The sequence below is a fragment of the Rhinolophus sinicus genome, linkage group LG15 (genome assembly GCF_036562045.2).
Source record: "Rhinolophus sinicus isolate RSC01 linkage group LG15, ASM3656204v1, whole genome shotgun sequence".
Taxonomy (NCBI): Eukaryota; Metazoa; Chordata; class Mammalia; order Chiroptera; family Rhinolophidae; genus Rhinolophus; species Rhinolophus sinicus.
Window position 1 is genome coordinate 11,603,214 of NC_133764.1, and position 24,809 is coordinate 11,628,022.

At 54.3% G+C, this 24,809-nt stretch overlaps 5 protein-coding genes across 7 annotated transcripts; 3 read left to right on the forward strand and 2 right to left on the reverse strand.

The window, feature by feature from the left end:
* The first annotated feature begins 918 nt into the window (after nucleotides 1–918).
* Nucleotides 919–3,401, forward strand: GP1BA (glycoprotein Ib platelet subunit alpha). Its single transcript, XM_019715086.2, has 2 exons — nucleotides 919–1,025; nucleotides 1,238–3,401. The coding sequence occupies exon 2, from the start codon at nucleotides 1,244–1,246 to the stop codon at nucleotides 3,320–3,322; it is 2,079 nt and encodes a 692-aa protein (XP_019570645.2). The 5' UTR covers nucleotides 919–1,025; nucleotides 1,238–1,243; the 3' UTR covers nucleotides 3,323–3,401.
* Nucleotides 3,402–5,491: 2,090 nt separating this feature from the next.
* On the reverse strand, nucleotides 5,492–8,388 carry SLC25A11 (solute carrier family 25 member 11). Its single transcript, XM_019715125.2, has 8 exons — nucleotides 8,159–8,388; nucleotides 7,393–7,545; nucleotides 7,089–7,295; nucleotides 6,828–6,918; nucleotides 6,652–6,742; nucleotides 6,466–6,565; nucleotides 6,334–6,385; nucleotides 5,492–6,223 (listed from the first exon to the last, which is right to left on the reverse strand). The coding sequence occupies exons 1-8, from the start codon at nucleotides 8,254–8,256 to the stop codon at nucleotides 6,068–6,070; spliced, it is 948 nt and encodes a 315-aa protein (XP_019570684.1). The 5' UTR covers nucleotides 8,257–8,388; the 3' UTR covers nucleotides 5,492–6,067.
* Nucleotides 8,389–8,561: 173 nt separating this feature from the next.
* On the forward strand, nucleotides 8,562–13,386 carry RNF167 (ring finger protein 167). Of its 2 annotated transcripts, XM_019715124.2 has the most exons (10): nucleotides 8,562–8,699; nucleotides 8,827–9,325; nucleotides 9,406–9,486; nucleotides 10,999–11,124; nucleotides 11,230–11,317; nucleotides 11,499–11,589; nucleotides 11,792–11,897; nucleotides 12,040–12,133; nucleotides 12,727–12,807; nucleotides 12,886–13,386. In XM_019715124.2, exons 2-10 carry the CDS (start codon nucleotides 9,242–9,244, stop codon nucleotides 13,185–13,187), a joined length of 1,053 nt encoding a protein of 350 aa, XP_019570683.2. In that variant the 5' UTR covers nucleotides 8,562–8,699; nucleotides 8,827–9,241; the 3' UTR covers nucleotides 13,188–13,386. The 2 variants fall into 2 exon arrangements, with proteins under 2 accessions (XP_019570683.2, XP_019570682.2); XM_019715123.2 differs by having other exon boundaries at nucleotides 8,656–9,325.
* Nucleotides 13,387–13,834: 448 nt separating this feature from the next.
* Nucleotides 13,835–17,016, reverse strand: PFN1 (profilin 1). The gene is made up of 3 exons (XM_019715126.2): nucleotides 16,423–17,016; nucleotides 14,775–14,967; nucleotides 13,835–14,188 (listed from the first exon to the last, which is right to left on the reverse strand). Exons 1-3 carry the CDS (start codon nucleotides 16,552–16,554, stop codon nucleotides 14,091–14,093), a joined length of 423 nt encoding a protein of 140 aa, XP_019570685.1. The 5' UTR covers nucleotides 16,555–17,016; the 3' UTR covers nucleotides 13,835–14,090.
* A 1,200-nt stretch (nucleotides 17,017–18,216) lies between these two features.
* On the forward strand, nucleotides 18,217–24,204 carry ENO3 (enolase 3). 2 transcript variants are annotated; one of them, XM_019715087.2, is made up of 12 exons: nucleotides 18,217–18,793; nucleotides 20,012–20,098; nucleotides 20,364–20,459; nucleotides 20,629–20,687; nucleotides 20,856–20,925; nucleotides 21,313–21,446; nucleotides 22,317–22,539; nucleotides 22,646–22,843; nucleotides 23,041–23,242; nucleotides 23,655–23,763; nucleotides 23,908–23,966; nucleotides 24,053–24,204. In XM_019715087.2, the coding sequence occupies exons 1-12, from the start codon at nucleotides 18,757–18,759 to the stop codon at nucleotides 24,120–24,122; spliced, it is 1,344 nt and encodes a 447-aa protein (XP_019570646.1). In that variant the 5' UTR covers nucleotides 18,217–18,756; the 3' UTR covers nucleotides 24,123–24,204. The 2 variants fall into 2 exon arrangements, with proteins under 2 accessions (XP_019570646.1, XP_019570647.1); XM_019715088.2 differs by lacking the exon at nucleotides 18,217–18,793 and adding an exon at nucleotides 19,239–19,365.
* Nucleotides 24,205–24,809: the final 605 nt, after the last annotated feature.

Below are 24,809 nucleotides of genomic sequence, written 5' to 3' on the forward strand. Positions count from 1 at the left end.
TGAGAGAGGGGAGGAGTTAAGGATGGCTATGAGGGGTTTTGTTTGTATTGAGTGAATGGCAGATAAATGAGTGGATGATGGCGCCATTCACCAGGTTGGACAACACAGGAGGATAAGCCACTTGGAGAGAGATGATGAGCTCAGTTTTGAACATATTGTTTTAGTGCCTTTGAGACATCCAAGAAATCCAAAAGGCAGTGGGACATACGTATTTGGATCTCAGGAGAGGAGTCTGGGCTACAGATAAAGATCTGAGAGTCACTGGAGTATAGGTGGTGGTTGAAGGCAAGAAAGTGGATGAGGATAATCTCAGGTGATTGTGTAGCATAAGAAAAGAAGAGGGCCGAAGAACCAAAGTCTGGGGGCAGGTTAATTTTCATGAAGGGCAGAGGAAGAGGAATCCACAAAGATGATTGAGAAGGGCCAGCCAGAGAGGTAAGAGGAAAACCAGGAAAATTAGTGTCATGAGTCCTAAGGTGGGTGTGGCCACGGGTATGCAGGCGACAGAAAACAAGTAAGATCACAATGGAGACGTGTGCAGTGGATGTAGAGGGGTGAGAACCACTGGAGATCTTGGCAAGAACAACGTGGAGGATTGGGGGGTAATAAACCAGCCCAGAGTTGGGTGAGAAGGCAGCGAGAGGTGAGGGTTAAAATTAGGCAACTCTGATAATATAGCTGTGAAGGGGAAGTGAGAGTGGCAGCTGGAGAGGTTTCTAAAAGCTGGATGAGGGTGATGGTTGGAAGAGTCCACTCCCAATCTCCCCAGTGTAGAAGGAAAGTGGGAGAGAATAAAGCCTAAAGGAAGGCTTGGGGGAAAGATGTGGAAGGGGGTGATAAGGGCCTGTGTCCGGGAGGGAGACTGTTCACCAGGTCGCAGGAGTCCCTATCAGGCTGGCATTTCCGACCCATCCCCAACCCCTTCCTGCCTCTGACCAGGCCCTCCCTGGAGCTGGTAGAAAGAAGGACCGAGTCACATCCTGGAAGGAGCTCTGTGCCTGCAGAGGATTGTCTTCTGCCTACCTGTAAGCTGGGGTTGGGGCTGGGGAAGAGGGGGTCTGAGGGAGGGAAAAGGGCCCAGGACCTGGAGCTAGCAGTTTCGGCTTTGGGGGGCAAGGGTAGGAGTGGAGAGGATGAGAGGTGTGGGAACCAAGGTTTTGGGAAGGATGCTGGAGGCTTCAGCAAGGGCTAGGGCCTGTAATGCCGGGGTGCCCACTCAAGCTCCCCTTACACACAGGTCACCATGCCTCTCCTCCTCTTGCTGCTCCTGCTGCCAAGCCCTTCATATCCCCACTCCATCTGTGAAGTCTCCAAAGTGGCCAGCCAGGTGGAAGTGAACTGTGATAACCGGGGGCTGAAGAAACTGCCTCCAGATTTGCCAGCAGACACAACCATCCTCCGCCTGGGTGAGAACAGCCTGGGCACCTTCTCCTTGTTGTTCCTGATGCCTCTGACTCGCCTCACTCAGCTGTACCTGGGTGAGAATCAGCTGACCGACCTGAAGGCTGATGGGAAGCTGCCACTGCTGGAGACCCTGGAAATACCCCACAATAAGTTGACACGCCTGCCCTGGCTAGGACGGGCAGTGCCAGCACTCACTACCCTGGATGTCTCCTTCAATGAGCTGGGCTCGTTGTCTTCTGATATCCTGGATGGCCTGAGCCACCTCCATGAGCTCTACCTGCAAGGCAACAAGCTACAGACTCTGCCCCCCCGGCTCCTGGCACCTACACCCCAGCTGAAGAAGCTTAATCTGGCTACAAACAAGTTGAAGGAGCTGCCTCTTGAGCTCCTACGTGGCTTGGTGCAGCTTGACACCCTCTACCTCCAAACTAACTGGCTGCGAACGATACCAAATGGCTTCTTCGGAGAACACCTCCTGCCTTATGTTTTCCTCCATGGAAACCCCTGGTTCTGTGACTGCAGCATCCTCTATTTCAGTCACTGGCTGAAGGAAAATGAGAAGAATGTCTACGTATGGGAGAAGAATATGGATGTCAGGGTCACGACCCCCAATGTGGAGAGTGTGCAATGTGTAAATAAGCCCAAAACACCCGTCTTTGCCTACTCAGAGGCGGGCTGTCCCCCGTTCCGGGTTGAGGATGACACAGTCGGCTATGACTATGACGAGGAGGACCACACGAGTGACACGCCTGCAATGAGAGTTGTGGTCAGCAACACCAAAGCCCACACAACCCACTACCCACACGCTACTTCTCCAGACAGCCAAGTGCCCTACTTGCCTCCAACTCAAGAGTCCACTAAGAAACAGACCATATTCCCAACCACTATTGAACCCACCAGATCCCCGACCACCCCAGAACCCACCACAACCCCAGAACCCACCACAGCCCCGACCACCCCAGAACCCACCACAACCCCAGAACCCACCACAGCCCCGACAACCCCAGAACCCACCACAACCCTGACCACCCCAGAACCCACCACAACCCCAGAACCCACCACAACCCCAGAACCCACCACAACCCTGACCACCCCAGAACCCACCACAACCCCAGAACCCACCACAACCCCAGAACCCACCACAGCCCCGACAACCCCAGAACCCACCACAACCCTGACCACCCCAGAACCCACCACAACCCCAGAACCCACCACAACCCCAGAACCCACCACAGCCCCGCCTACCCCAGAACCCACCACAGCCCCGACCACCCCAGAACCCACCACAGCCCCGACTACCCCAGAACCTACAACCCCAGAACCTACCATAGCCTTGACCACCCCAGAACCGACCACAACCCCGACCACCTCAGAACCGACCATCTTCTTAACTACCACAGAACCCACCTTACTCCCTACTACTTTAGAATCCACAACAATCATCTTTGAGTTTGCCGACCTCCTGAAGGTCCTTGGGGTGGCCCAAGGGAATGTGGATAGCTCTAGAAACGACCCTTTTCTCAGCCCTGACTTGTGCTGTCTCCTTCCCCTGGGCTTCTACATCCTGGGTCTCCTGTGGCTCCTGTTTGCCTCTGTGGTCCTCATCCTGCTGCTGACCTGGGTCGGGCATGTGAAACCACAGGCCCTGGACTCTGGCCAGTCTGTTGCCCTGGCCACAGCCATGCACACCACACATCTGGAGCTGCAAAGGGGAAGGCAAGTGATGGTGCCCCGGTCCTGGCTGCTTTTCCTTCGTGGGTCACTTCCAACTTTCCGCTCTAGCCTCTTCCTGTGGGTCCAGCCTAATGGCCGTGTGGGGCCTTTGGTGACAGGACGGCGGCCCTCAGCCCTGAGTCTGGGTCGTGGTCAAGACCTGCTGGGTACAGTGGGCATTAGGTACTCTGGCCACAGCCTCTGAGGGCTGGTGGTTTGGGGACCTTGAGAGGCTCTAATGGGCATTCCTACTGGGATCTAGCTGGGGGTGGGTGGGTGGGTAAGGAGCACACGATCTGTGGGAGGTCTTACTTTTCCTTTATCAGAAGCCTCCTCTTCACACCACAGGAATACAACCTCAGACCCAGCAAACCAGGATGGGTAGTGAGATGGAGTCGTGTGGGTTACAGAACAAAGCTCCCAGTGCTGCATGGGTATGGGAGGGTCACATGGGGTTTCTCAGGCCACTGTTTTTAACACTTTTGGGAAGTTTTCAGGAAAAGGTAAATAAACAGAATACTGTGGTCCTATTTATCTGTGTATTGAAAATTTGAAAAGAAATTCATCAAGATGGGAGCCCTGATTGTCTCTGGTGGTATAAATATGGTTTTCTTTCCTCAGCTTAGGATTTCCTAGTTTTCTACCACCATATATTATTTGTATAATAAAAAATTTAAAAAAGAAAAATTGGATTCTTTTTGTGACGGAGAGTGGCTGCGGAACCTGTCACTAGCATTCCCAAAGCCCCAGCTGCCCCCACCCTAGGTGCACTACTCACCCAAAAAAGCTTTAGTTTTAGCCTGCACTTGCCCTGCCTGGGGTGCCTACCTCTCTCCTCCAGGGGTGACCACTTGCCAGACCACCCCAAGCACCCATTTCAGCTCAAGAACCGTTTCCCTGGAGCTTAGTGATACTGTTGAGGTGTGCCTGCCTGAGGCCCGTAGGACTGAGTGAAGGTAGGGGCCTGCTCCCACCTGTGACCTCGGAAATGCAGCTCTCCTGCTTTGCCCAGGTGAGCGGGACAAGGGAAGGGTGTGGGCTATCTTGTTGGGTTTTACTGAACAGTCTGAGTTGCCTGCTCTCAAGCTAGGTTGCAGGCAAAAGGAGCCCACTTCTTTCCCCTGGTGCCACAGAGTCTGACATTCCCCTTACCACGTTCGGTGGGGCCTTTCTCCTGCCTTGTCCCCAGCCCAAACCAAGGCTTGGGGCCCAGAGAACGGGAGTGAAGACTGAGACTTTCTAGCTCCATGGAGACCCCTGCTCCAGATGGTGCTGGAAGAATCTTCCTAACTTGAAAACCTGACTGCTTCCCTATAGCTTTCAGCTCTTCCCTGGACAGACACAAACTCTTGAGCTTGGCAATCAAGGACTTCTGTGCACTGACCCATCAGACAATCTGACTTCATTTCTCTCACAACAGATCCCTCATAACCCATGCTCCAGCTGTTGCAAATTTCACACAGATCACCTGCTTCCCAGCCTTTCTCCTCTAAGCCTTTGCTCTCCTGTCAGCCAGGAGTGCTGCCCCGCCTCCCTTTTCCGGCCAGTTTAACTGCTACTGTGCACAGGTCTTTCCTCCCCCAGGCTGGCCAGCTGCTCCAAGTTACCCAGCAACTGTCTATTGCTACACTCCCTGTTCCCCAAGTGCTCCTGTGTCATCTGCCCCTCTGGACTTGGAACTCCTTAAGTACAAGGTTCGGGCCTCAAGAGTCTCAAAGCGGCCACTATGGCCCAGGCCAGCAAGTGTATGGAGCACGTAAGAAGAGAGGCAGAGGTGGGAGGGCCCAGCAGGGATGCCAGGCTGCTGAGCTCCACCTCTTTTTCTATTGATGAGGCTCTGCCAAGGGGACAGCTCCCACCTGCTGCCTGCCTGTCCCCTGGCCTGGCTCAAAAGGCTTCAGGCCTCACTCTGCCCAACCCTCCTTCCAGTTGACCTTCCCATGCCCTTTTATGCCCCAAGAGGTTTTTAGGCTCCTTGAGGGCAGGGCCTGGGAGTCACACAGCTCCTTCTAAAGAATCAGACAAGGCAGTCACTCTAAGGCCTACGGCCCAGATCAAGTCTCTGGCCAATACCCTCCTGTTCCCTCAAGCCTCCAGGCTTTAGGGGTCTGGCTCCTGTGCTCACTCCCTCAAGCTCGGCCCCTCTCCTCCCCACAGGTCAGCCTTCTTTTAGATTCTTTATTCCCTCCCTCTTTAGGCCACAGAAGCAGTCACAGACCCTAGAGGCTTTTCCTGGGGATTATGTGAGATGGTTTGTGCTGACTTGTGCATCTGTTGCATTCTTGGGCGAGTGGCTGGAAAGCAAGACACAAGGCCTGGATTTTGGTTTTCCTTACCCCGGCAGCTGCTGCAACAAGACTGATTGACATATCACTTGCATGAAACCAGCGGTGATTTTTCTTTAATAATTTTTCTTAAAAACTTCAGTTCCTGTTCTCTAAGGGGCATCTGCTTCTTGATTCAATCTCCTCCCACTCTGGCCCCCACAACTCTCCAGATTTGGTGGTGGTGTCATCAATCCAATTTACGGATTATGTCCTCAGTGAGGTGGAGGGCCACATCCTCTCACTGCAGACCCTTGACCATCTTGACAGCTTCTGCTCTCTCCAGTCCCCTCAGCTCTGCCTTAGTTTCCCCATTGAGAACTCTGTTGTCCTATGTACCCTGAAACTAACACCCAAGAGGAGGCTGGAAATTCTTAAGGAGTTTCCCAGCTCCTCCAAGGCACAGCCAGGGACAGAGAGGTCATGAGGGTCAGGACAAGCAGGGCAAGCTGGCGCAGGGGTAGGACAGACCAAAGTCCTTTACTGCAGAGAAGGGAACCACACTGTGGAGGTAAAATAAATAGAGGGGCCCAGGGCAGCAGTCCAGGCCCCCTGGGGGCACACTACTACAGGAGCAGCAGGCGAGTTGGGGCCCCAGCACACCCGCTCCAGGGCCCTCGCCTGCTTCAGCCACTGAGGAAAAGACGCTTGTAGGCCTTGTTCATCTGCTCCAAGAAGATGAAGGTGAGGACAGTGTGGGGGCCCAGGCGGGCATAGTACGGTGTAAAGCCCTTCCACAGGCTGAAGAAGCCCTCGTAGCGGACGACCTTCAGCAGTACGTCCTAGACGGGCAGGCAGGCAAGGTGTTAGGGCCTCTGGGTCCCTGGCCCTTGTACCCAGCTACCCTTACTGCCCTCCCAGGGCCTCCAAGCCCCCAGCCCTGCTTCCTCACCAGCCCGTTTTTGTATTCCGGCTTCCCATCAATCATTCGCATGTTCTGGATCCTGAAGGAGAGGGTGTAGGGGTATGAGAGACATAAAGGTGGCCCTCCCATCCCTCCCTAGGTCCAGGCCTGCAGACTCACCGGGTCTTGACAATGTCCACGGGCATGGAGGCAGCGGTGGTGACCAGGCCACTGATCATGCTGGCACAGAAGTGGCACAGGATGTTGTCAGAGAAGTAGCCTGGGGGAAACAGCACAGGGGGTGGCAGTCAGCACAGAGCTGGCCCCGGCCAGGCTAAGAGCTGAGGGCCCAGCTCTGAGTCTCACCTGAGTCCAGTAAGAACTGCTTGGATTGGGAGTAGGAGGCGAGCTGGGCAGCATTGACGACGACAGCCCGAGCCATGGTAGGGATGCAGCCCTGGGTGGGGAGGGGAATGGGGGAGGAGTCAGAAATGCCCTAGACCTGACAACACGTTCCCCAAGTCTCCAAGTCCTTCACTCACCCTCCATAGTGTGGGGACCCCCTCCTCCTGGGCGATGCGAATCAGGGCATTAAACACGTTTTTGTAGCCACGGCGCTGGTCAGCTGGAAGTCTGGTGGGAAGGTAGGGAGAGGCCAAGCTCAGGACAGACCACCCTGTCCCACAGGAGCAAAGAAATGGAAGCCAGAACAGGTGAATGCTCTGCTCTTCATCTAAGAAGTTAGTGCTTAATTTTAGATTCCAGGGAATGGGGCTGAAGGAAGGCTCAGACCTGGAACTCACCGGCCATCGGCAGTCATGCGGATAAGAGCCACCTCAGCTGGTGTTCCCACAAAGGCACCAGTTGCACCTGCAGTCATGCCAATCAGGGCCTTCAGCAGAAAGCCAGGGGGTGTACCATCGGCTCCAGTCAGGCGCTCAAACAGCACGGTATAGATGCCAAGACGAGTGGTGGTGTAGGTGGCCTGGCGCAGTAGGCCAGCTGACAGCCTGGGGAATGAAGGGGTCAGTATATTAGGCCAAGATCTGGAGCTCCCAACCCGCACCCTATCCCCCATCCTTTGGCACCCTATCCCCCATCCAATACCCGGTGTAAATGCCCCTCAGCCCTTCTGCCTTCAGGATGCTGGTGAGGGCATGGAAGCTGGTTTTGTACTCTCGTGTCTTGGCGCCTTCCCCACTCAGCTGCATCCGGTTCTTCACCAGGTCGAGGGGCTGCACAAAAACTGTAGCTCCCATCCTGGGGGAAGACAGGGGTGGAGTCAAGAGCCAGGTGTCCCAGATCTACCAATGCCCACTGGAGCCTGGCAACAAGGGGTCACAAAGGACAGGGCCAGCTATGTGACTAAGTAATGTTCAAGAGAGTGGTAGGCATGTGTATTAAGTTTGCGTGCATCAAGAGCAATGCCTCTGAAAAGTCCAGTGGTCCAGTAGGGGCCATGCAATGAAAGTGCTCCATGCAGCTCGGAGGGGGTCAAGCAGTGCCCTGGGACTGCACGCAGTCCGATCAGGGAGGGGAGATAGGCATTCATGACCTGGGATTGATTCCACGTAGTCCGGCAGGAGCCATGCAATGAACTGGGATCTTATACAGCCTGGCAGAGCCAAGCAATGTGTTGGGCAACTTAGGAGGCCCGGCGGGAGCCGTGCAATGACCCTGCGTGCAGCCCAGTGGGGGCCCTGCAATGGGTGAAAAAAATCCTGGCAGCCCATCAAAGACCTCGCAATACGCTGGGGACGGCGCTGACCCCGTGCCAGTTCGGTTCACTGCAATAGACCCAAAGATGAACTGGGCCCGGTTCCTTGCACCCGTCCCTTCCTCCTCCTTTCCCATCCCTGGGGCCTGAGCTTACCCGGCCAGGCCCCCAAACAGGAACTTGACGGACTTAGGGGAGGTACGGGGCTTTCCGTCCATCCCGCCGGTCCCGGGACTCGCCGTCGCCGCCATCATTACACGATGGCCCTGAGCTCCCGGTCTCGTGCGCGCGCGGCCCCACTCGCGCCCAAGGTGACACCGCGCGCGCAACCGGGGCGAGGGCGCGCGCGCACGCCCCTCGGGTTCTCAAGTCCAGCACCAGCTGGAAGCTAGCGCAGGCGCAGGCGCGTAGCGCAAAGGCGGCCGGGAGTAAGGCGGAGCCGAAGGAGGAGCTTCAAAGATGGGTGCGGGAATGGGTGTGACTGATTTAGGAAGTCAGAGCATAGGCGCAGTTTTTACCGAATGGGAATCGCGGGAAAATAGAGGTTGTTTGAGATCTCACGAGATCGAGTGAGCTAGGCTAGCCAGAGTTAGGAGGTCTCTCGCGATACAGCAAGGTTTCAGCTGGTGGGAGGGAAGTGTGAAGACTCTCGCGAGACCTGAAGGTACCGCGGCAGTGGCAGCCAAAGGGAGGAGAGGTTTGTAAACCCCGCAGCTCCAGGATCCGGGCAGTGAAAGAGAAACTACTGGGTTGTCTTCTGTGACTTCGGGGCTTGATCTTCACAGGCACTTTCTCCACCTCTAACCTTTTAACCGGCCTTTTAGGACCGGAAGTCCTTCACCTTGAGCGTCCAATGCTGGGAGCGGCCTGACTTTCTTTACCGGAAACCCTTTTCCAGGGCCTAGGAAGACGCTTCACCTGGCCGGAAGTCCCACCTCCTTGAGCTCCCCCACCCTTCCAGAAGTTTATCACCTGTGCTTAACCTCTGTCCTCTTTCCCCATTTTTATCCCTAAAAATCCGGAAAGGATACGTTTAGTGTCTCTCTCCTAGCCTCACTAAACGGGCTGAATATCTCACTCCCCGAGTCGAGGTCCCTTCCCCGCGCCCCCATGTAGCTGGAAGTGGGACCTGGGGGTGACTGGACCCCTGGGATCCTGGAGGGGCGGAGAGGCCGCAGAACTCCGCTTCTCCTCCTGCTATTAGGAGGCCGCTTCCTCATTCTCTCCCTTCCCGCTGCCATGCACCCTGCGGCCTTCCCGCTTCCTGTTGTTGTGGCCACTGTGCTGTGGGGAGCAGCTCCCATTCGGGGGCTCATTCGAGCGGTGAGTCTGAGGGGCAGGTGGGGAAGGGCGCTGAAGGGAGAGGTGCAGGCTGAAGGGGAACATGAACTCTTTGTCCGCAGACCTCGGACCACAATGCCAGCATGGACTTTGCAGATCTCCCAGCTCTCTTTGGGGCTGCCTTGAGCCAGGAGGGACTTCAGGTGATTTTCTTCCCTTTTTCTTGTTTCCCTAAATTCTCCATCCTGGGTGGGGTTGAGGAGCCTTGCTCTTGAAGCTAGAGGTAGGAAAGGAGTCAAGTTGGGAAGTGTACAAGCACATCTAGTGTGGAATTCAGAATCTAGAAGGAAAGTCTATTCCTAAAACTCTGAGCCTTATGAGGGAGACTGAAATTGGACCAAGATGAAAGGCACGGCTAAGTGATAAAAGTAGGGTCTTTGGAGTTAGTTATTGTTTTTATGACCTTGGACAAGTTAATTATCTCTCTGACCCTTAGTTTGTTTTACTGTAACATAGGATAATAGCAGTTATCTCAGGATTATTGTGAGGATTAAATTAGATAAACAATTTTGTAGTACTTCATCACAAAGACTGCTCTCAGCAAGAACTTAATTGGGCCACACATATCAGTATACTTGTTTGTAAGATAGGTAATTGGGAAATAAAAAACAAAATTCTACCGAATAAATTTTAAAGATCTTACTGGCTTTATCCAGTGATTTATGAATTGGGTACCATCCCATGTAGCAGGTAGAAAGCTCTGAAGAGCTGTACAAACTGAAAGACTTTTATAGGCAGAAGGAAGCAGGACTGGAAGTTATACTAGCAAAAAGCTGGTTGTGGCAAGATTACCCTTTTGTCAGGGGTCTCTCAGGCAGATTGTCTCACTAGTGCTGACTAGGTAATTCAAGATTAGCGTGTTTAAGAGTCCATTCCTGGGGGAGACTGAAACTAATTGTTAGGCGTTAAGTCTCGTTTTGGTGATGTGGGACTTAGCACAAGTGACTCCATTTTGGGCCTGTTGTCTCTTTTTTTTTAACAGAGGGGAGTAGGTTCTGCATGATTATGTGCTGGAGAAGGGAATGTGAAACAGAACTTGTGAGAAAGTGATGTGGATGAGTGGAGAATTGATTTACAACCAGTGGGAAACTGGAAGGCAAAATAATTTCAATTAGCTTGGAGTATGGGGTGTAGACTGAACAATAACTGACTAGTTAGTCCCTCACCAAAAGGATTTATTTGGGAAAGAGAAAAAGGGCTGCAATAGCATCAGAACATGCAGACGCAGCGAGCCACAGGCACATTCTGGCTTGTGTATTAAGATGGAGTATCTATAAGACAGGAAGTTAGAACCATAGAGTTTTATAAAAAGGAAGTTAGGACCATAGAGTTCAACAAACCCAGCTCCTCCCATAGATCTCTTGGCCTGATCCGTTTCCTTAAAGTCCCAGTTCATCTTTATCATGGGTATAGGTTAGTTCTTCTGGGACAGTGAGTGATGGGAGGATCTGGTAAAGGGATGGCATTTGATGTAATTGTGTCTTCAGGAAGCTGAAAAGAGGTAGACTTTTGACTTGGTTGGGGTGCTCAAGATCCCAGGATTGAGAAGGAAGGCTAGAGGACATGCAGTATGTGGGGGTGTGTGCGTGGTAGGCCCTATGAGGAGCAGAAGCTCAGGAGGTGACATCCAACTGTTGTTTACTTCTCTTCCCCAGGGCTTCCTTATAGAGGCTCACCCAGCCAATGCGTGCAGTCCCATTGTCCCACCACCCCCAGCCCCGGTCAACGGGTCAGTCTTTATTGCACTGCTTCGAAGATTCGACTGCAACTTTGACCTCAAGGTTGCTGAATATGGAGTGGGAGCTGGGAAACTGAGGGTAAAAGCACCAGGAATTAAGGGAGGCAAGGCCCATAATGGTTCCTTATCCCCTGCTTTGTCTCTCTAGGTCCTAAATGCTCAGAAGGCTGGGTATGGTGCAGCTGTGGTACACAATGTGAATTCCAATGAACTTTTGAACATGGTGTGGAATAGTGGTAAGGTTGGGCGATCTGAACAGCTGGGTTTTCAGTAGAACGCAGATGGTGTAGGGCTGAAGGCTGAGAGAAAAAAAAATTAGTCCTTTGGGTGGGATGGAGCAAAAGAGCCAAATGCCAGGGTTACCAAAGGATTTGCATGGAGGGTTGTGTCTCCAGTGTGATGCCCTGATCCCTGCAGAGGAAATCCAGCAGCAGATCTGGATCCCGTCTGTGTTTATTGGGGAGAGGAGCTCCGAGTACCTGCGTGCCCTGTTTGTCTACGAGAAGGGGTAGGATGTATCCCTCCTTCCCACTCTTCCTTCAGCACTTATATGCCAACCTGGAGCCCAAGCCTCAGGCCCTTCATACTCTGCCTGACTCTTCCCATCCCCTGCCCCATCCATGGGCCTTGTCCACAGCCATTTACTTTGTCCTTCTTCCTTTGTTCCTTTGCCTTTCCTGACCTTCTGATACTGGTCTTCCTTTCCCCAGGGCTCGAGTGCTTCTGGTCCCAGACAATAGCTTCCCCTTGGGCTATTACCTCATCCCTTTCACAGGGATTGTGGGACTGCTGGTTTTGGCCATGGGAGCAGTGATGGTGAGTAGCTCAGAAAACATGACGGGAAGAGCTGAGGCCTTTAAAGCCAGACTGGATCTGGGGTGGGGAGGTGGGGGATGGTTTGTACTGGATGGTCCAATTTTGTTCCCTAAGTCTGATCCGTCCACTCTGCTTTCCCCAGATAGTTCGTTGTATCCAGCATCGAAAACGGCTCCAGCAGAATCGACTGACCAAAGAGCAACTGAAACAGATTCCTACACATGACTATCAGAAGGGTGAGAGGGACAGGGGAGTGGAAGGCCTTTCCCATAGCTCACCTGGTTCTGGAGGAGTTTAAACCCAGGAGACTCCACCTGTCCCCTTCTTACCCATACATAGGAGGACAGGAGAGGAACAGGGCATAAAATGCAAAACAAAGATGATTAAATGCAGTAGTTAGGGGAAAAGATGGGAGGACCAACCTTGCTATAGGGGAGAAGGTGGAGAGAATAGAAAAATGGAAGGAGTGGGGAGGATTCAGTCTGAGAAGGAAGACAGGTGAGGAGGGGCTGGGTCTTTTGGCCCTAGAGCCTCCAGTGCCCATATAAGGCAATAGCAGAAGCCCTGCCCCATTTCCGCTCCTCCCACTCACTATTTCCTCCCCCTAAAAACCCACTTCCCTTCTTACCTCTGCTTCTTTGCTCGTCCCTTCTAATACCAACCAAATTTCTCATGTTCTACCCTGCCAGGCCGTCTTAGCTTTTCCACTGGCTCTGTAGAACCAGGGAAAATAAGTTTTGCTAGGTTTAGCTCCACCATGGGCCTCCCATAGTTCTTGTGGGTCCTGGTCCAGGGTGCTCAGTAAATGGACTTCTTTTTCCTCCCTTAGGAGACCAATATGATGTCTGTGCCATCTGCCTGGATGAGTATGAGGATGGGGACAAGCTGAGGGTCCTCCCCTGTGCTCATGGTGAGGCCCTTGCTTCCTGTGCCCATGCCCCCACTCCACCAGCAGGCACCAGCTGCCTCACCTTCTTCTTTCTGACAGCCTACCACAGCCGCTGTGTGGATCCCTGGCTCACTCAGACCCGGAAGACCTGCCCCATCTGCAAGCAACCTGTCCATCGAGGTCCTGGGGATGAGGACCAGGAGGAAGAAGCTCAGGGGCAAGATGGTGATGAGGAAGGGCAAGCAAGGGACCATCCTGCCTCAGAGCGGACCCCACTTCTGGGGTCCAGCCCCACAATTCCCACCTCTTTTGGCTCCCTAGCCCCGGCCCCCTTTCTTTTTCCTGAGTCTTCAACAGATCCCCCACCCTCTCCTTCCTCCTCAGCTGTCATCCTGGTCTAATACTCCTCTTATCACCCCCTACCTCTGGTGACCTATTTTGCACAGCCCCTTTTTCTCCCTCTAGTCTTCTGTGTTGAGGGATAGGGGGCATTCTCACCCTGGGTTTCTCCCTTACCCAACCCCATCCTTTTGAGGGGGTTGGTGGTGCAAAGGGACTGGGTCTTCACTTACCGGGTTAATAAAATTTTTTGTGGACTAAGGAAGGTAGAGCTCATTCTCTCACAGGTGACGCTCTTAATTATTTGGGGAATTGGCCCCGTTTTGCCATAAAGGGGCAGGAGAGTGCTGGGAGAGACTAACCTAAGTCATGGGGACAGCCCCAGCAGGCATTTGTTGTGACTCCACCCATAGGATGACTCAACTGGCCCTACCTTGCCCTGAGGCCTGGACCCAGTCCCTGGTCTGGATGACTCTATTCCATTATCCACCAATTCACATAACACACTGAAGACCTAGGGCTGGAAATGCCACTGTGGAAGGCTGGGCAACTGGGCCACATAGGGCCGCCCGCAGGTACTTAGTCCTAGACATGGAGGCAAGCTCAAATCCCTAGACTTGGTAGCGCTTCAACCCCTCCCGTTCCTAAACCCAAGCCAGAATAAAGGAGCCAAGTCCCAGTGACTAGCAGGCTAAAACCACACAGCACCTTGTTAGTAGAATCTTTTTTATTCAGAAAAAACAAAACAAAACCAAAAAAAAAAAAGTTTTCCAACCACACACAGGAGGGGTATGGGTAGGGGGAGGTGTTTATCCATCCAGCCCTGGCCCCCAGCCCATGTGGTTTTGGCAGCAATAAGGGATGTGGGGTAATGGCCCAAAAAAATAAAAATGGTGTATGTGTGTATATGGGAAGGAGAAGGGTGCAAAAGCAGTGGGGAGTGGGGTGGGGAAGGAAAGACGAGGTCAGTACTGGGCACGCCGCAGGTGGCAGGCCATTTCATAACATTTCTTGTTGACCGTACCACCGTGGACACCTTCTTTGCCCATCAGCAGGACTAGCGCTGGAGGAAAGAGAAAGGAGGCTAGGACCCAGGTGTCACAATTTCACCCCCTGCCAGCTGTTCAGCAGCTGTCCAGCCCCAGGGGCTGTAACCCAACCTCATGGCTCCCAACCCCCACACACAGGCAGGCTGTCAGTCACCCTGAAACAATAGGGCTTTTCAAAAGGGGAAAATCAAGGCTAAAGACAAGTGAAGCGAACACACTAAAATGTAGGGGTCAAAGGCTCAGACAGTTGACTCATATTCAGGCTAGAATGGTTAGGGATGAGACTGCCACCTCCACGTTTTAACAAGGACTCCAAAGATGAAAGGTAAGTGCTGACAACCAACAATCGACAAGAAAAGTTTCTCATCTGAAAAGTGTCAAGGCACAAAGGAACTTAAGAGGTAATACAGTTTATATTACAAGATAAGGAACTGAGAACTGGAGGGACTATCCAGAATCCCAGCATCCAGCAGGCTGGGAGTAGAAAGCTGGTAAGATCCCTTCATACTGGGGAACCAGAGGAAAAAACCCAAAAGTCTTACAGATGGAGGTACAGTAGGGATTTTGGAGCTAGAGGAAGGGTAAGACACACAAACTCACTCTTGGCAGTCATGGTGACAGTGACGTTGAAGGTGGGGGATCCGCCGGTGCTCTTGGTACGAAGATCCATGGTAAATTCCCCATCTTGCAGCAGCGAGTCCCGGATCACAGAACATTTCTGGCCCCCAAGTGTCAGCCCATTCACGAAAAAACTTGACCGGTCTTTGCCAACCAGGACACCAACCTCAGCTGGCTGAAGGGGAACCAAGCACTCATCAAGTTAGTCAGTACACCAAGGTTCCCACCTTCTCCAAGGACCCACCTGCGTTCCACTTCTCAGGGGAGCTAGAACCGCCCTGGAGAGGAAAAGTGTGTATGTTACGTGCTTTGTATATATCATGAAATATGAGCTCTTCTTAGGACTGTTGGAAGTTAGTGCACAAAAGATCACGATCCTCAAACCTACAGAATGACTCTGGAAACTTAGATCTCGTTTGAGAGGGAAAGCAAAGCCAGGAAATAAAGGGGGTCAAAAGCCAATGAAGAGAGCGGAGTGGAATGGAGTGGGGAGCCTTTGGATGCTCAAAACTCTCCTTCAGGAAAAGCAGAAGCGAAGAGGGGAAGGGAGGGGGCGGGCAAAGCAGGAGAAGCAACTTTGCCCTTATTTGGTAAAAGGTTCTGAAGTTGTTGTTAGGGGCCCGGACGCCTGGGTCTCCAAGTAACTCAGAGTTTAGGTCTAGGTATCTATGTTCTAAGAAGAGGAAGCAGATCCCTGGGGGCTTTCCGGTAAAGTTGAAAAACTTTTGAAGGGGGCCTGGAGCTAGACCCCGCAAGCCAACTATCGGGTCTAGATACCCCAGGGAAGCTTTCTCCTCCTCCCCCGTACACCCCAAATCCCCACATCCGGTCCCCTCCCGCCCGGAAATCCCCTTCCCCCCTTTCAAACTTCCGCTCCCCCTCCCCACTTCCGGGCAGTGCAGACAGGGGAGGTGGTGATGGGGACAGTAGTAGTCATTCCTTATTCCTTCACTTACACTGTCCTAGAACTTCTCACAAAGTTTCCCTGCTCCAGGCCCCGCAGGATGGCGGGAAGGGAGGGCGAGGGCACTTCCGGGATTGGTCTCACAGGAATGTTGAGTCTACGGTGCCGACTTACGGGGGGGGGGGGGGGGGGCGTGAGGCGGCCTCCCTCTCTAACGGAGTTGGGAGGGGCAGGGAGGCCACAGAGGACTGGCATGGGACCCAGGCCACGCGACTGGGACTCCCTCCCGTATAAGAGGGAACAATGGTGAAGGGGGCACGAGCTAGCGGCAATAAGTGGAGCTGGTGGTCCAGGGGTCCCCAACTCCCTTCTCAATCACAAACCCTGATTGAAATTGCAGCGCGTGTCCGCCCCGCCCTGGACAAGGCGGAAGTGGGCCGCCGCACCGGGCGGCGCGCCCCTCCCCGCCCTGTGCCCCGGATGTAACGCCCCGTCGTGGAAAGCGGGGCAGCGGGCGGGATGGGAGCCGCCGCCTGGGGCGTAGAACTTAGGGGCAACCGAGGGGCCTGCTCACACGTGCAGCCGCCATTCGCGCCGCTTCCAGGGCAAGAAGGGGTCAAGCACGGCCTTTCGCCGCACACCCCAAACCGCGCCCGCCCCCACCCAAGTCCCTCCCTTGGGGTCCAAGCCCAGCCAGTTCCCCGGACCGCGCAGGCCTCGCAGTACCGTGATGTTGCCTAAGGTTTTCCCGGGGACGGCGGCCCAGACGGAGGGCGAGTCCTTATAGCCCACGATGGCCGCGTCCTGACAGGTCCCGTCCGCCATGAGGTTGTCGATGTAGGCGGTCCACCCGGCCATGGCGCTGCTACTGGGGCTGCTCTTAAGCGCTGCTGCTGGAGCCGCGGGCTGGGCTCGGGCTGCCTCGGGCTGGCGGGCGGGGGGAGGCGGAGAGCTTGGGGCACGCGCTGCCGTCCGGACCGTGGCTCTGCTAGCTGTGCAGCAGTCCTTGCACCGCCACTTCCTGCTCCTCCCCCCCTTCTAGATTTTTATGCAAAGAGCGGTAGGGGCGGGGCCTGCTCCCCATTCCCTCCCTATCCCCCCTCCAGCCCAGATACCTAACTTTGCAAATACAATTTTAAAAATCCCTCCCCCTGTTGCAAAATTTGCAAAGTTCAATGGAAAGCAATGTAAAAGAATGAAGGGGTGGCAGGGAGAGAGGTTAGGGTTAGGGTTTGCTCCACTTCGCACGGAATATATACCACATTTTGGTATAGAAGGGAGTAAGATGGAGGGAAAAAAGAAAGTGGAACGAGGAAGAATTAGCAAGCTGAAATTTAGCAAATTAAAGAGGGTTTGGGGAACTCAGGGTTAAACAGAATGACTCCCCCTTCCCCCACCTCCGCCGGAGGGAAGGAACGGCGGGCGGCAGCGCGTGCGCCCGCGCCTGCGCCGGGGCCCGGAGGGAAAGCGCGTGGGGCGGTTGGGGCCGGCGGCCGGCTTCGCGGGCGCGCGCCTGGCTGGACCCATTTGGAACCCCTGGGAAGGAAGGCGGCCGGGGACGTGTCTCCCGCCGGGCGGAAGAGGCGGGGGCGAGAGCGAGGCGTGCGCGTTGCGGCTTCTCCACTCTTAATTTTAGTCAAGGGAGCAAAGGGGAATTTGACAAAATACCCCGACCGGTTTCGGAATTGAAGGCATCCACTGGGGACATTTCTGTCCCCAGCATCTGCCTAGTGGCACAAATTGGACTCAGTGGAGCCCACCCCCACTTGAGGAGGTTATCCTAGCTGGATGAGCTCCAGCCCCAGGCCTCGCCCCTAGGTCCCAGACCCGCCTGTTCCCGGGCTAGTAGTTTGGGTCACCGGTCGTGCCCCTTGGCGCCTCTCTGCAGAGGCGGGCACCCGCGGGGCTAGACGGGCGGGCCTATTTTTCCCGGCGGAAGAATACTAAGAGATTTAAAGATTTGCAACTTTTTCAATTAGGGGAAAGTCCCTTCTACTTTGGGCCCGTTGGGTGTTTTCTTTTTCATTAAAACTTAACGCCAAGAACTCGAGTGCGATTAGGTCTCCCACCAACTGGTAGGGAAGATGGGGCAGGACCTGGCGACGGCTTAGGTGAACTGGCCGCGCTCAGACTGCCGGGGCCGCCTAGGGGCTGGGCCGCTTCCGGTCCCTCCCGGGAGGGTCACCTCCCGGGCGGCAAGGGGCTTCTATCTCTCTCATCCTCCCGAGCGGGATGCGGTTCCCTCGCGTATACTCCGCACCCCAGGGGCACCCGACGCCCCCAAAAACATTGTTCCTCGACAGCCGCCGGGGCTGAGTCACTGGTCCGCTCGGGCGGGGCCTCATGTGGGCACGTGGCGGCGCCCCGCCCGCCCTCTTCTGACCTCTGGCCTGCCGCACCCCCTACCCCGGGGTGGAAAAATCCCTGGAGGGAGCGGCCCGAGATAAGGGGGGAGGGGCGACATAGGGGGAGGGATTCTGGGCTGGGGGCAGTAAGGCAGTATAGGCGGGGGCGGAGAAGGGAGGTGGGTTGAGGTCCGCGGGGTGAGTCACCCGGCGCAGGCTGCTCTGGCGCCGGCGGGAGGGGCCTCCGAGTCGGGGGCGAGGAGCCGAGGCGCCCCCGGAACCTTGCCTGCCAGCCCGACGGCCCGATCCTTGGCGTGCCTCCCTTTCCTGGCCAGGCTGCAGCCAGAACTCAGGACAGACCCCACACTCCCCTCAGATCTGCCAACGCGGAGAGAGTTACTGAATGCAGAAACCCACTTCCCTGCAATGCTACTAGCGGACTGCCGGGCTAGCTCCGGGCGTTCAGATACTCAAGGCCACCCCCTCCTCTCGTCCATTCATTTTGTTCGCTGCTGATTCAACGTCATTCGGTGGTGATCTGGGACCGCGCCCTGAAGCACCGGCAGCCAGTGGGGATAGGGGCTCCTGACGGGCAGTCTACACGCTGGGCGATAAGTGCTGTCCCAGCGCTATCTGTAGGGAGCCGCGCCAGTCTAAATTCGTCTCCCTGCCCCCTCTTCCACCCCTTTTGCTGGCCCAGATTGGGTAGGATGGGATGGAGCAGGGAGAGGCCGCTATGAGGACCCTGAGAGGTGAGACCCTCTCACCTTCTTAATGGGGGGTTCGATTTTAGACTTCAGAGCTTGCTCATAAACCCTTGGCTCCTTCCCCCACTGAAGGCAGAGGCAGCCCCTGCCCGCCAAGTGAGCTGAGCATGTGTGGATGTCAATCCTGCAGCCCCTCTTCTAGGCCCCCTCCCCAGCCCTGCAGGGCTCAGGTTACCCCTGGCCTTTCCTAAATGGCACTAGTTCCTCTTTAACCTTTACAAAAGGGGAATATAATCCTGGGGAGGGGAGAGACCCCCCCTTTTGAAGCCCCTCCCCTGCTCCTTCCCAGGGGTGGAATTAAAAGTAGGGACTTTTATTGGGAACAGAAAGAAAGGACGGGTAGTCATTAACCTTTGGGAAGGGGGCTTTAGGCTGTAGTGGGCACTTGGCTACCAGCCGCTTGTCGAGGGGGAGGATGGAGAGGAAGAGAGGCGGGGCTGGCTGGGGGACAGCGTGGCTGGGGATAAATGCCCAACCTGAGAGGGGGTGAGGTGACACTGTCCCAGCTGCCACCTAGACTCGGAGCTCACCCCAAGCCCCCAGCGAAAACATCCCAGGTCTGGTGAATCTTCCAGCCCCAGGGCATGGGAATGAGGGTGGTGCTGGCTTGGAGAAGACGGGGGAAATGTCAGCTTTTTTTCCCTCCTGGGATTGGAGGTGCTTAAGAAAGAAGGTGATTTGGAGCAAACAGGATGGGGGTGTACAAGGATAGGGAAATGAGGATGCAAAGAAAGGCAGGCAGAGATGGATTGAGATGGTAGCTACAGTTGGGGCCAGTTGGAGAATTTGCACCCCCGCCCGCCCCAGTATCTGAAGAAGACTGAGGAGCAGGAACATGAGAAACAGAATAACGAAAAAGGATTTTAGAGCTAGAAAGCCACGGAGAACAGAATGCTTGACCAGAAGGGTGGAGGGAGAAGGCATAAATGCAACTTTGCAGGAGACGGGGTTCAGAGAGTGGTGGAATCCCAGGAGTTATAAAGGAGAGACTCCTGGATTCTTAGCATGGGGGTGGGGGGTGGAATAAGAGCTTTCTGAGTGGGGGAGGGGCTGCGCCAGCCTCTATGATCTGTGACCTTTTTGTGGGTATTTTTAGCTCCAGCACCTGCCTTCTTCGGGTGGGGAAGGCTCTTAAAGGGCAAGGGATTTCGGGTTCCTTAAGGGATCAACTGTCCACACTCACTCAAGCCTCTTGTCCTGCAGCCATGGCCATGCAGAAAATCTTTGCCCGGGAAATCCTGGACTCCAGGGGCAACCCCACTGTGGAGGTGGACTTGTACACTGCAAAGGGTAACACAGGCCCATTAAATTGGTTTGCCTTGGAAGACCCCAACACTATCTGGCCTTTGCCCCCCAGCTGTTCCATATCCTCACCTTCCTCTGAGATTCCCTTCCCCAGAGTTCTTCCCAGGCCTTCCTCTTCCAACCTGGTTCCCCTGCGGGGAGAAGTACGAGTCTATCTGCCCTGCCTTTTGCCCCTGGTCTCAGAGAGGACACCTTGGCCCTTTGGGGGTGGATGGGACTTTCTGTGATCTTCCAATTGATCCTGCCCCAGGCCGATTCCGAGCAGCTGTTCCCAGCGGAGCTTCCACAGGTATCTATGAAGCTCTGGAACTAAGAGATGGAGACAAATCTCGCTACCTGGGCAAAGGTGAGGAAAGATCAATACTGGAGGAGCCTTGTGGGAGTGGTTTCAGGACATGGGCACACAACGTCTGTGTGGAGTAGAGATCTGGAACCCAAAGCTGTTTTGAGGAGCTGGGATCCGCAGTGAGAGACCTGATTGGATAGGAGATCTGAATCTCCTCCCATCTCTCTAGGGGTCCTGAAGGCTGTGGAACACATCAATAAGACTCTAGGCCCCGCTCTGCTGGAAAAGGCAAGTGGGAGGAGCCTGCTCCCCTTAACCCCTCCCCAGACCCCTGCCACCTCACCCCATATGGCAACTGTCATTCTCCCCAAAATACCTGTACTTCTTTCTCCTGTACATGCCCTGACTCTTGACAAACCTGACGTTTGCTCTCCCTCCTCAAACCTGCCCTTCTAGAAATTAAGCGTTGTGGATCAAGAAAAAGTTGACAAATTTATGATTGAGCTAGATGGGACCGAGAATAAATGTGAGTGAAGGGCTAGAGGTAGGGGAAGGGACGGGATGTGGAAGGATTGGGGGAGCGACCATGGGGCTGAGATCTGGTTAGGATTATTTCTGTGTTCCACAGTTCGGGGCACACCGTAGCTAGATGGACTTTTATTCATTCCACAGGCATTTCCTGATGCCTGCCCTCTGCCAGGCTTGGGCCAGGCTGTGGACACAGATATGAAGCTGACACGTTCTCCTGGGGTGGGGGCACCTCAGGCTGCCAGGGAGAGAGCTGTTAAATTCTTAATGACCACTGGTTTGGAGTTCTGGATTCTTCTTGGGGTGACCAGAGGGGACGTTCTAGAAGATGACCCCAAACCCTGGGGGAGAAGCTCTCACCCTTTCTTGTGCTTGCCTCCTTCAGCCAAGTTTGGGGCCAATGCCATCCTGGGCGTGTCCCTGGCTGTGTGCAAGGCTGGAGCAGCAGAGAAGGGGGTCCCGCTCTACAGACACATTGCAGATCTTGCTGGGAACCCGGACCTGGTCCTCCCAGTCCCTGTGAGTGCAAGTGCCCTGCCAGATCCTACAGTGACAGAATTACCCCTGCCATCAAGAAGTACCTTCCAGATCCAGCGCCAAAGGAACGGTTTTCTGAAATGGAACCTCTCCTGCTGCGGTCCCGCCCCTCCCTCTTTCCCACAATCCAAACCTTTCCTTAAAGCCTCTCTGCTTCTTTCCCTTAACATAACCCGGTTCCTTCACATTCCAACCCTAGGCTCAATAACTCTAGCTTCTCATTCTGCCCTTTACCCCAACCTCCAAATCAGATCGAGTTTCTTCATGGCAAGGATTTTGGCATTTCTTCTTATCTAATCCTTATTAAACCACATTCCCTCTTTATGGAAACCGTTTGAATTTAATCTCAATAATAATGTTACCATTTATTGTTACTTACTAGGCAGATTGTGTAAGCCTGAGCTCTGGAGACAACCTGCTGGGTTTGGATCCTGGTTTTCCCCATTTGCTAGCTGTGTGATCTTTGGCAAGTTATTTAACCTCTCTGTGCCTCAGGTTCCTCATCTGTAGAGTGGAAGATAATAGTACTTAGTTTATAAGGTTGTTTTGAGAATGAAATGAGCTAATAGAATATATGTAAAACACTTAGTGTAGTGCCTGGCTTCTAGTGCCATATCAGTGTTAGCTATTTTTCACCAGGCACATGCTAGGAACTTTACATTCCATTTCTCTAATTTTCAGCAAAAAATCCTGCCGGGAAGCAGGCGGTATCCCCATTATGGAAATGAGGAAAGAGCCTCTGAGGAGTAAAATTACTGATCCTAGATCAGTCAGCTAGTAAGTAGGGACGCCAGGATTCCACCTGGACCCCCGGGCCCCGTCCCAGGTGTGAACACCCTTTCTGCCTCTCAGGCCTTCAATGTGATCAATGGGGGCTCCCACGCTGGAAACAAGCTGGCCATGCAGGAGTTCATGATTCTGCCCGTGGGAGCCAGCTCCTTCAAGGAAGCCATGCGCATTGGTGCCGAGGTCTACCACCACCTCAAGGGGGTCATCAAGGCCAAGTATGGGAAGGACGCCACCAATGTGGGAGACGAGGGCGGCTTCGCACCCAACATCCTGGAGAATAATGAGGGTCAGTATGAGCACTCTGAGGGGCAGAACCCCTGGGTCTTCACAGAGGAAGGGGCTGCAGAGAAGGTTACACCGGAACCTCAGGGCCTCTCTTGCCCCTCTCCCAGCCCTGGAGCTGCTGAAGACGGCCATCCAGGCAGCTGGCTACCCGGACAAGGTGGTGATTGGCATGGATGTGGCGGCGTCTGAGTTCTTCCGCAGTGGGAAGTACGATCTTGACTTCAAGTCACCTGATGACCCCGCACGGCACATCACTGGGCAGCAGCTGGGGGAGCTGTACAAGAGCTTCATTAAGAACTATCCTGGTGAGATCCCCAGGTGTTCCAGTGCACCTGAGTACCCAGCAACTGCCCAAAATACTGACTTCAGAGCCTCCATTGCCACCAACTTGGTCCTTCCAATCCTCAGCACCATCGCAATCCCCATCCAAACTCCTCTGACCTGTCACCCCTTCATGAGGCCCTCAGATCTTTAACACGACTCTGCCCCCACCCCCCACCAGTGGTCTCCATCGAGGACCCCTTTGATCAGGATGACTGGGCGACTTGGACCTCGTTCCTGTCTGGAGTGGACATCCAGATCGTGGGCGATGACCTCACAGTGACCAACCCCAAGCGGATTGCGCAGGCTGTTGAGAAGAAGGCCTGCAATTGCCTGCTGCTAAAGGTCAACCAGATCGGCTCGGTGACCGAATCCATCCAGGCGTGAGTGTCTTCTGGTCTTGGGGTACACCATAGCTTCCCTCCACCCCACGTCTGCCCACTCCAGCTGCAGTCCTGCCCACAAACTCCAAGTCTGCCTTTCCCCTGCCTCCTGACCCACCCCCACCCTCCTAACTGACCCTTCACCTGACGCCAAGAGCTTTGCCATTGTAACCTGCCATGCCCACCAGCACCCCACACCATTCTTCTCTCCCAGATTCTGCCCTTTCCACCAGCATCTCAGGAGCCCAAGTTCAAGATCAGGAATCTCTCCTTCTCTCCTACTTTCCAAAGAACTTAGTCATCACCCTCCCGGCAAACTGCCCACTCTTGAAAACAGAAAAGCCCCACCCAGCTGTTGGCTTTCCCACTGAGGCGGTCCCTTTAGGTCTTATCAAGTGTCCTCTCTCCCCAGCTGCAAACTGGCTCAGTCTAATGGCTGGGGGGTGATGGTGAGCCACCGCTCTGGGGAGACTGAGGACACATTCATTGCCGACCTCGTGGTGGGGCTCTGCACAGGACAGGTACTCTTGGCTCTCTGCAAGTTTTGTTGGGGTCCCCAGCCTCCTGCCCAAGTTGAATGCTACCACAGGCTGCTCCCTCGGGGCCAGACCCAATCCCTCCTCTCCAGCCTTGTGCCACCCTTGGAATCCCTCTTCCCTCCTCAGATCAAGACTGGTGCCCCTTGCCGCTCAGAGCGTCTGGCTAAATACAACCAGCTCATGAGGTACAGTGGGGGCAGTGGCCATGGGCATGAGGCATTGAGGGCTCTTGGATTGGAGGGGCACAGCTCTGACTCGGTCTGCTTTCTAGGATTGAGGAGGCGCTCGGGGACAAGGCTGTCTTTGCTGGACGCAAATTCCGTAATCCAAAGGCCAAATGAGGAGCGAGAGGTCCCAGGACCCCACAAGACAGACCTAGGCCTTCAAGCCCTTCTTCCTGAAATAAAGGCTGGAGCCAACCAAGACAGTGCTGTGCTCCTTTGTGGGAGGGAGGGGATGCTGGTCTGGCTGGTAAGACAGGACATGGGGCAAGAAAGGGAGCACGACTACAACCTGCTGGGACGAGGCAGAAGAGAGGGACTAGTCAGAGGGGAAGTTGGGCTGGATTTACAACAAAGTTCACATTTTAGAAGGAGGCTGGGGGAAGCAGGTGCCACATGTGAAATGAAGCAGGAGACACTGATGGAACATGGAACCAGCTCCTGGACCTAGGTTCTGACATCACCGTGAGGGGGAAGTTGGATCAGATCTGCCAATAAGTTGTAGTACGCGATCTGCAGAGCACAGCAGTGCGGAGGGTGAGAGTGAAAACCAGAGCAGCTCCCACTTCTGTGGAGCTCGAAGGCAGGAAGGGCTCTAAATATTTGTCATATATATTGACCTGTGTAATCTTTCAAACAGTCCTATTAGATTGTTACCATTATTAGCCCCATTTTAGGGGTGAGGAAACTGAGGCACAAGAACATTGAATACCTCACCCAACATAACAGAGTTAGTAACTGGCAGAACGAGGATCCAAATCTAGAATATTCGGCTCTAACAATTGTGCTCTTAAATTAGTATCTCTT

Bases quoted from the DNA above. Each gene is read 5' to 3' on its own strand.
- RNF167 (XM_019715124.2), top strand. From the start codon at position 9,242: ATGCACCCTGCGGCCTTCCCGCTTCCTGTTGTTGTGGCCACTGTGCTG. The intron at 11,318-11,498 runs GTAAGGTTGGGC...TGATCCCTGCAG, and splicing joins GAACATGGTGTGGAATAGTG to AGGAAATCCAGCAGCAGATC. The intron at 11,590-11,791 runs GTAGGATGTATC...TCCTTTCCCCAG, and splicing joins CTGTTTGTCTACGAGAAGGG to GGCTCGAGTGCTTCTGGTCC.
- ENO3 (XM_019715087.2), top strand. From the start codon at position 18,757: ATGGAGCAGGGAGAGGCCGCTATGAGGACCCTGAGAG. The intron at 20,926-21,312 runs GTGAGTGAAGGG...TGCCTCCTTCAG, and splicing joins AGATGGGACCGAGAATAAAT to CCAAGTTTGGGGCCAATGCC. The intron at 23,764-23,907 runs GTACTCTTGGCT...TTCCCTCCTCAG, and splicing joins TGGGGCTCTGCACAGGACAG to ATCAAGACTGGTGCCCCTTG.
- GP1BA (XM_019715086.2), top strand. From the start codon at position 1,244: ATGCCTCTCCTCCTCTTGCTGCTCCTGCTGCCAAGCCCTTCATATCCC.
- SLC25A11 (XM_019715125.2), bottom strand. From the start codon at position 8,256: ATGATGGCGGCGACGGCGAGTCCCGGGACCGGCGGGATGGACGGAAAG. The intron at 7,296-7,392 runs GTATTGGATGGG...TTCATTCCCCAG, and splicing joins CTGAGGGGCATTTACACCGG to GCTGTCAGCTGGCCTACTGC. The intron at 6,224-6,333 runs GTGAGGAAGCAG...CTGCCCGTCTAG, and splicing joins CGGAATACAAAAACGGGCTG to GACGTACTGCTGAAGGTCGT.
- PFN1 (XM_019715126.2), bottom strand. From the start codon at position 16,554: ATGGCCGGGTGGACCGCCTACATCGACAACCTCATGGCGGACGGGACC. The intron at 14,968-16,422 runs GTACTGCGAGGC...GTTCCCCTTCAG, and splicing joins AAACCTTAGGCAACATCACG to CCAGCTGAGGTTGGTGTCCT. The intron at 14,189-14,774 runs GTGAGTTTGTGT...TCTTTCCTCCAG, and splicing joins TGTCACCATGACTGCCAAGA to CGCTAGTCCTGCTGATGGGC.